The sequence below is a fragment of the Osmerus mordax genome, chromosome 22 (genome assembly GCF_038355195.1).
Source record: "Osmerus mordax isolate fOsmMor3 chromosome 22, fOsmMor3.pri, whole genome shotgun sequence".
In the NCBI taxonomy this organism is placed as follows: domain Eukaryota; kingdom Metazoa; phylum Chordata; class Actinopteri; order Osmeriformes; family Osmeridae; genus Osmerus; species Osmerus mordax.
The window spans coordinates 9,000,646-9,009,075 of NC_090071.1; the positions used below are offsets into that span (position 1 = coordinate 9,000,646).

The following is an 8,430-nucleotide window of genomic DNA, read 5'->3' on the forward strand; positions in this document are numbered from 1 at the left end:
CAGTTATTTAGTAAAATCAGCTTTTATCAGTTTTTATTCTGTTTGGTGGGTGTTCAGAGTTAATTGTCTGTCAATGAGACATCCAATAGGGGATTCGGTAAATTAGAAATGTGTTTTCTCGAGGAGCAAAGCAAAATTATGTAGGCTATTATAGGCTACTGCCAACGCTGGCACCAATGCTTCTGCCTGCCATAAATATACAAATAATTTGGACATCACGTAATACCTAGTGCATTTAACTCTGTATACCTCGAGAAAGCTCTCATCTGAGCAGAAAACTTACCTACGTATGCCTGCGCCTCGTCTATTAATAGCCTAGCGGGACAAGTTATCCCTTACTTCTCAGCTTGAGAAATACTTGTAAGATGTTGTGTGAGAGCGTGAGAAATTGGTGAAATGCGTGAGTCTCACGGCGAATGCGTGAGACTTTAGAGCCCTGTCATATGTATTATCCATGTAGAATTGCAGGTCAGGATATAGCCTCCAAACACATTGTGGAGTATATACAACACAATACTGAAAATTTGACAAAAGAATTAAAAACTAACTTTCCAAACAAATTGGCTTTATAATACTGTTTCTTTCAAGTATCTATTACGTGATATGCGTCTGACTTACGTGTTCAGTTTCATTATGATGAGTCTCGACAATCCCAAAACCACTGTCACGGGATATTTGAGTATCATTTTTTACATCTAAAGCAATGACCTGACAATAAATTTACCCCCATCAAATAATGCAGTGAGTCAACAAGCTCTGACTCAGGAGTTTTTTTCCGGGGAAATACCGTGGTTCCATTACAGTAAGGCACGGTGATAGGGCAATTCCGTTCTTTATTGACTCGTTATTTAAAAGGTTCAATGTTTCTGTATACAGGATAAAGAATGGGATAGTCTGCCGAAGAATGAAGTCTGTTATTTTATTTTGCTTACTGTCGAAAGGTAATTGTCCATTTATATTGGTTATTCGAGTCAAAATGTTAGGTAATGTTCATTTATAAAGCTAAATTAAAATAGGTACTCAAATAAAGCTAGTCGTGTTAGCCAATTAAACTCAAGAATGCATTTGCAATTTTACAGCACTGTCGGTCAACGTCGTGGCGAATGGAGACACGACGTCGGTCTTCGGCGAAGACTCATCGTTCAGCTGCACCCTCGCGGATTTGACAGGTGTTCTACAGGTAACTTGGCAGAGGTTGTTTTCAGACGACTCCGTGGAGAACTTGGCAACATTTAGTAAACGATTTGGAACGCAAATCATCAGCCCACACCAAGGCAGGGTACTTCTCACCAAGGCATCTCTCAACTCAACGTCTATAATCGTAAAGAACGTAACATGGAACGACGAGGCTTGCTACATATGTAGCTTTAATGTGTATCCAAGTGGATCTATACGGAAGCAGACCTGCCTCACTGTACAAGGTATTTCACTGAAAGGGGCACAATCACCTGACCTGTTCCGTTTGATTTGACTGCGGATATTTAAAGCCTTTGCTGTGCATTACCGTAGTAGTAGCTCTTTAATTGAAAGTGTAAATTGTGAGGGCCGATATTGTAAAACAGGTGTTTAAATTAGAACTTGACGTGTGTTAATTAATTGACCAACTTCTCTATTAATAGTTAGGGATACTCTTTTTTTCTTAATGATTTTTAACGTTTAAATCATTTATTGTGAGAAAAGTGCATGGATAGGTAGGCTATATAGAAAGTTATATATGAAAAAATCAATATGTAAAATATACCTATCCATGCTATGTGTGTGTGTCTGTGTTTGTGTGTACGTAATGAAAAGTGATAGTGAAATATACTCCAACTATATATAGACTAAGGTTGGCCTAACATTTATAGATGCAGAGAATGCAATGAGAACTCATTAGTAATAGTTTCCCATCTGTTTTGCATGCTCATAGTGTAGGTCATTAAGCTAATAATATGACCTAAGCTGTTAATTATTTGGATGACACTTAAACACGTTCTTTCTTATATTATCTGAAGGTATATCTGAAGTGAAAACCGCAAAGTCACAGACTCCCCCTCATCCTGAGACAGGCGCAGAAGTTGTAGTGTCATGCTCAGCCACGGGAAAACCAGCTCCTGTAATCACTTGGACTACGTCAGCCAACACAGAGCCGAGCCAGAGAACAGTTTTGAATGCCGACCAAACAGCCACCACTACAAGCAACCTCACTCTTCGCCTGTCGCCACAGTCAGAGGGCTTTGTGGACTGTCTTGTAAACAATGGGACGAAAGGACAAAAGCATGAGAGGATCCTACTGCCCATCATCCATGAAGGGCAGACAGAGAATGACAAGGGTATGTAATGTATATGATGCATATCCAGATACACATTGTGACAGTGGGTCAGTGAAATACAGCTATCTCAACAATGGACATTAGAACAGCAATACTGTGCTTTGAAGTTCATCACGTAATAATGATTCCTGTGACTACATAACAAAAACAATATATGTTTGTTATTTAGTTACAGTACATTTCATTTAATTTCATTGCAGGTAGTGTACAGTAAAATGATTGTAGTAAGCTAATGTGTCCAGCATCATGACCAGCACGTACTATGCTGGTAATACAGTGTTCTAATCTGGGCAATTAGGTTTTATTATTATTATTTTCACTAACTAATTGCAGCAATTTGAGGCATAATGACCCAACAAGCGGATTGTTCTAGGTAGTTTCCAACCCAGTGGGGAAGCCAGAGGAAGTGCCTCTTACTTTACTGACTATCTAGCAGTTCAATCCCATGTCCCTCTTCACTGGAAATGCTGTCTCACCTCACTGGAACCTTGTGTTTCACTTTCCAGATGACGGCCGGTATCATGGTGTGATTGTATTGACAATCATCCTCTGCATTCCTTTTCTCTTGCTCATTTGTTATGTCACAAAGAGGATACTAAAAGGTCAATCTGTATCATGTTGTGTAAAAGGAAAAGGAATTGTGTAAAAATGTGGCCAACTCATAATACAACTGGATGTGGAATGTACTAATCTAATAATAGTGTTTACGTACCTTTGTGTGGATATATTTCAAGTTTTAAATAAGTAAATAACTATGGGTCAATGCTTTGCTAGTTAACAACTGATGCAGACATAAATAAACCTATGTATAATCCACTTCATAGTCATAGATGAACTAGTTTATGTATCTGAATGATGGTTGGGATATATTGAAAGTGACCTGTTGAAGCCTTGGTGATGACATTACCATTACCGTTTTGATGAATAGTGGAATCTGTCACAGATCATAGAATGATAAAGTGAGTCCACCTTAAGCTTATGTTAACGCTGTAGCGTAATTTACTGTTAAAACAGATAAGATAGTTACAGTGTTTTTGTTATTAGATTATAATATCAACAGTAATGATTGTATGATCTGTCTTCCGTAATGTTGGTTATTGGATGAATACATTTCTCATTGCTTGGACAGTGATGCAGCCTGGCAACAGAAGGTGTTTTCATCATCTGTCACCCTCAACCAGGTAACCAAGACAACGATTCAACAGCTCCCCCTTGTGGCAAATACATGTAATAGTTCTTTGTCTTATCGCCTCAGATCTGAGTTCTAAAATGTTTAGCATTTGATTATATCGAGACAAACTTACTATTTTATTGTTGATTATTGAAAATGTTGAATCCTCATTTCTAATTCAATAATCAACATTATTGGCACTTTTTGCACTTTATTTACACTGTCATTGCATAAGTATAGTTTCCTATTACTTAACGTTTCTTCTAAACATTTCAGTACAGTGTAGTTTACTTTCATGTAATAATCTTATATTTTAATGTGCAATATGCTCCTATTTTTCCTTCTCATATTTAAAAATATTTAATGTTTTCATTGTAAATGTATATTTGTGCATTTAAATCCATAAAATGCAAATACTTCAATGTAAGATGGACATATGAATGTATAACATAGTTTTGTAATAAAGATATTTACTGTACTAAAACAAAATGTAGCGTTTTACTTTCACTTTCGAAGGAAGAGGAGGAACTTCAAATTTCGCGCTTTAATCACAAAAGCCCGCACAAAACGATATCACTATGCCTGCAGCACATGCGTCTCTTTTTGTTCTGCTTCTCTTTCCTACAGGTAAGCTGATTTCTTTTAATAAAATGTACTGTGTAATAGCTGCTAGTGATTTTTTTTATATATATATATGTTTTAATATGCTATTAAAACTAACCTGATTTATCTACAATTTAGTCTTCACTCAAAACACTTGGATGTCTGTGAATGACTGAGGATGAGGGATGGCAGATGATAAATACTTAATGACTACTTATTTATAAGTACTTACTTAGGAACTAGTTATTGTTGACATTATAATGTAATAGTTTGAATGGTCAGTATAACTGTTTCAGCAACTTCATACAGGGTGCCTTGAGTCATTGGAAACTCGTCATGAAGTCATTGTTAACTTTGGAAAAGACGCAGTCCTTAATTGCAAGTTCATGCAACAGCTGGAGGTTATTCAAGTCACGTGGAATAAAGAAGTTGCAAAGACTAAACAACATGTGGGCAGCTCTAATAAACGCCATGGTCCTGTGATCAACTCTCCTTTTAAGGGGAAGGTAGAGTTTAGTGACCCTGGACTGCACAACAATTCTATTGTTATCAGGAATGTGACATGGAAGGATGAGTGTTGCTACAATTGTCTGTTTATCATCTACCCATACGAAGACATCTCTGAGAAGCACTGTATCAAAGTTCATGGTAAAATTGTATTTGTAAATATGTACATTTCCTGTCTACTTCATCATTAATATCAGTTTTACACATTTGAGTTATACAATCATTGACACCACTGTTCTTGTTGTTGGTCCATAGAGCTGTATGAACCCAGTCTCCTCACAACACAAACAAACAACACCAATGGCACCTCATTCGTTTCCTGCTCTGCCACTGGACGGCCTGCTCCAACTGTGACGTGGGAAATCCCTGAACATCTCCCTCTGTTAAACTCCAGCACTATCCACGTTCCTCACCCCAATGGAACCATCACTGTCACCTCAACCGGCAGGATGAAAGTGGCCCAAGACACGTTGGTTAGGTGTGTGGCATCACAGTCCCCAGGGGGTGCCAGCAAAGAGGCGTCCATGTTGATTGCAGCTACTGACCAAGCGTTTGTTCTATGTAAGATAAGCTGATGTCATGTTCTATCACTACACACATATACATAAAGTAAAGGGATCTGTTGAAAAGTAGCACAATGTTCACCTTTATGTTCTTTTTTGTTGGTCAGCTGACCATGTGGATGAGGTCACAGAGAGAAGTCGTAAGTATTGTCATGTTTCATTGTTGACCGTTTAATTGACCCATTGACCAGCTGTAATGTACCTTTACATGTACTGTACCATTACCTTAATCTCTCATTTATGTCTGTGTCCACAGGTCTAGTGATTATATCAATGTGTGCATGGTTTATTTTAGTGGTTTTAGTCATACCGGTTTTAGTGATTTTGAGGAAAAATAGGTAAGAAAAGGGATCGTTTCCTTACCCTGAAATTATGTTTAACTAAGCTCAGCAAAATAATATAATATAAGTGTTTGGTTTTGTTTACACAGAAAGTCCTCCAATATCTCCAAGACTGTTGAAAACATGCGCACTCCTGAAAAGGTGTCACTTAGGGAACAGTAAGTCATGATGAATGGAAGCTTTTTGTGGTCCTGACAAGGAAATGATTGATGATTTAAGGATTTCATTTTGTGGATCCATTAACCAACAAAATGTCAGTGCCTTTTTAAAGAGAACTAGAAATCGCTTGTGAATTGTAAAACAGGTGCTTTGGCTCTTTTCCTAATATTGTTAATACTTATTCCCCCCAGAACCATTACCACTCCACATATAACTAAAATTAAAACAGGCCCCCAAAAATAACACTAGTGGTGGGGTAGGACCCAAACACAGGACAGTTTGCCTAATAGTAGGGAAACAGACAGGGTACTCTCAGTAGCAAAGACAAAACAAGTCTGAACACAAAACAGGAACCTAAATACATAGAACCAAACAAGACACAGGTGGACACGATAACACTAACGAGAACTGAAACCACTCAACAAGACACAGGTGAAGACAATGACAGACACATTAACACTAGGGCAGGGCAAAAACAAAAAACAAGAGCGCACGGCTGTGGCCCTGACTGTAACTTCAGATATATAGATTTTTTTTAAACGGTATTCATTCCTGTCATTATTTTTGTTATCAGCAACCCTTTGACTAAGCAAATGCTGCCAAATAATTTAGCCATACTCACTGATTCTGTCAGCTCTGTTATGCTTTAATACAACACACAACTTAATAAATGTTCTTTTTCCAGAACACAATCCCCTAGTTCAACTGGTAACTGCAAAATAGAGTAAGCTGCCATCTGCTTTATTCTTTAATTAAGATAGAAATTGAATGGTGTTATGAGTTACATTATTCAAGCTGATTGTATCTGGTTTGTTTTACACAGAAAGTCCGCCAATATCTCCAACATTGATGAAAACATGTGCACCACTGAAGAGGGGACGCCAAGAACCCAGTAAGTCATGATGAAATAAAGCTTTTAGTGGTCCTTTAAGGATATCATTTTGTGGATTCATTACAGTAACCGACATGTCAGTGCTTTTTTAAAGAACAACACTAGAAAAACGTAAAAATATCTCCAAGACTGTTGAAAACATGCGCACTCCTGAAAAGGTGTCACTTAGGGAACAGTAAGTCATGATGAATGGAAGATTTTTGTGGTCCTGACAAGGAAATTATTGATGATTTAAGGATTTCATTTTGTGGATCCATTAACCAACAAATGTCAGTGCTTTTTTAAAGAACAACACTAGAAATCGCTTGTGAATTTTAAAACGGGTGCTTTGGCTCTTTTCCTAATACGGTTAATACTAATTCCCCCCAGAACCATTACCTCTCCACATGGAATGTAAGTATGCCAGCATATACAACTTCTGATACTATAAGGATATACAGTTTACTGTGTTATATCTTGTAAAGAGTGACACTACACGGTGCATTGTTGCATTTCATCTGTACTTTACATGCTGTAACATTAACACTTTACGGCATGTTGTAACTTCAGATACATAAAATACTGTCTATGTATTATGATATTTTTTTTAAGGTATTCATTCTTGTCATTCTTTTTGTTTTCAACAGCACTTTGACTAAGCGAATGCTGCCACATAAGTAAGCCATCCTCATTGATTCTGTCAGCTCTGTTATGCTTTATTACAACACACATTTGTCAACAACTTAATACATTTTATTTTTTCAGAACACAATCCACAAGTTCGACTGGTTACTGCAAAAGAGAGTAAGATGCCATCTTGTTATTGTATCTGCTTTATTTAATTAAAATAGAAAGTGAATGGTGTTTTGGGCTACAGTATTCAAGCTGATTACATTCTTGCACTGATTAAGCTGTACCACTGTTTGATTAGTCCCGTTAACACCCATAAATTAAAAATGAATATGCTCTATTTCCCTCTTCTACAGACTTTTCAGTGAATGAGAGTTCAAGGTAAGCGTGTTTAGGAACATTGCAGCCATAGGTCATTTATGAAATATTCCAAGACTAATACCCCCATGGACTTTGTAATTGTGTATAATACAAAATTACACACCATCACAACTATAAAACATATTGATAATGAATACAATGGAGACATAATATTTGCCTTCAATTCATGTTGATCCTTATCATAGTAAGTCATAATGCATAGAACAATGCAGTTGTGATGACAAGAAATTAATCGATAGATAATACAACTTTTAATGAATTGATCGTTCTTGTCTATTACAGTCTCAATGAATCAACATAATGGTAATGACAATGGTGAATGGTGAGAGTATTTAAAGATGCAGTCAGAAGTCAAGTAATTTTCTTTATTTTTCTTTAAAATATGTTCAGGTCTTATTGTTGACGCATGCTGTTCATGAGTAATTATTTTTTCATTTCAGGAACTTTTTAAACAAGACTTACTCCTGCTGATGTGATAAATTTACTGAGCTGACATTTACCAGTGAGATGGTGCTGACACTACCCAGTAACCTACATTTGATCAAATTGTTCAGTTGCTGTGATCTAAATCAGAAATTACTTCTCAAATTGTTTTATTGTTTATTTTTTTTATATTTGTTGGTTAGGTAGGCTATGCTACCTGAGGTGAACCATGTGAAAGCAGACATTGTTCCGGATTGAATACATACAATTTAGATATATGACTGTTATGACAAGTAGTTAACTATATGTCATTTAAATGTCAACGTTATTTCACTTTTTCTTTCACTGTCAATTTTATTAAAGCCTGCTGAACGCTTTTTAAAAATAATACGACTTTATACAAATAATAAATTATTATGCCTCATTACTTCAACAAGCTTTGCAAATCACCACCAGAGGTCACCATTGT

The 8,430-nt window shown here is 36.6% G+C and overlaps 2 protein-coding genes across 7 annotated transcripts; both read left to right on the plus strand.

Moving 5' to 3' along the window:
- The first annotated feature begins 823 nt into the window (after positions 1 to 823).
- Positions 824 to 3,822, plus strand: LOC136966112 (OX-2 membrane glycoprotein-like). The gene is made up of 4 exons (XM_067260507.1): positions 824 to 941; positions 1,080 to 1,421; positions 1,995 to 2,312; positions 2,819 to 3,822. The coding sequence occupies exons 1-4, from the start codon at positions 905 to 907 to the stop codon at positions 2,956 to 2,958; spliced, it is 837 nt and encodes a 278-aa protein (XP_067116608.1). The 5' UTR covers positions 824 to 904; the 3' UTR covers positions 2,959 to 3,822.
- A 232-nt stretch (positions 3,823 to 4,054) lies between these two features.
- LOC136966111 (OX-2 membrane glycoprotein-like) lies at positions 4,055 to 8,366 on the plus strand. Of its 6 annotated transcripts, none has more exons than XR_010879362.1 (14): positions 4,055 to 4,110; positions 4,396 to 4,734; positions 4,849 to 5,154; positions 5,264 to 5,296; positions 5,413 to 5,494; positions 5,587 to 5,655; positions 6,342 to 6,380; positions 6,480 to 6,548; positions 6,918 to 6,941; positions 7,172 to 7,204; positions 7,293 to 7,331; positions 7,514 to 7,538; positions 7,821 to 7,893; positions 7,979 to 8,366. XR_010879362.1 is itself a non-coding variant. In XM_067260501.1 (14 exons), the coding sequence occupies exons 1-12, from the start codon at positions 4,062 to 4,064 to the stop codon at positions 7,527 to 7,529; spliced, it is 1,098 nt and encodes a 365-aa protein (XP_067116602.1). In that variant the 5' UTR covers positions 4,055 to 4,061; the 3' UTR covers positions 7,530 to 7,538; positions 7,821 to 7,860; positions 7,979 to 8,366. The 6 variants fall into 6 exon arrangements, 5 of the variants coding, with proteins under 5 accessions (XP_067116602.1, XP_067116604.1, XP_067116605.1 ...); XM_067260501.1 differs by having other exon boundaries at positions 7,821 to 7,860; XM_067260503.1 differs by having other exon boundaries at positions 7,821 to 7,841.
- Positions 8,367 to 8,430: the final 64 nt, after the last annotated feature.

Coding starts and splice junctions, on each gene's coding strand:
- LOC136966111 (XM_067260501.1), top strand. CDS start 4,062: ATGCCTGCAGCACATGCGTCTCTTTTTGTTCTGCTTCTCTTTCCTACA. Junction 5,297..5,412: donor TGAGGTCACAGAGAGAAGTC/GTAAGTATTGTC, acceptor CTGTGTCCACAG/GTCTAGTGATTATATCAATG. Junction 6,942..7,171: donor ATTACCTCTCCACATGGAAT/GTAAGTATGCCA, acceptor TTTTGTTTTCAA/CAGCACTTTGACTAAGCGAA.
- LOC136966112 (XM_067260507.1), top strand. CDS start 905: ATGAAGTCTGTTATTTTATTTTGCTTACTGTCGAAAG. Junction 1,422..1,994: donor GACCTGCCTCACTGTACAAG/GTATTTCACTGA, acceptor TATTATCTGAAG/GTATATCTGAAGTGAAAACC. Junction 2,313..2,818: donor GCAGACAGAGAATGACAAGG/GTATGTAATGTA, acceptor TTCACTTTCCAG/ATGACGGCCGGTATCATGGT.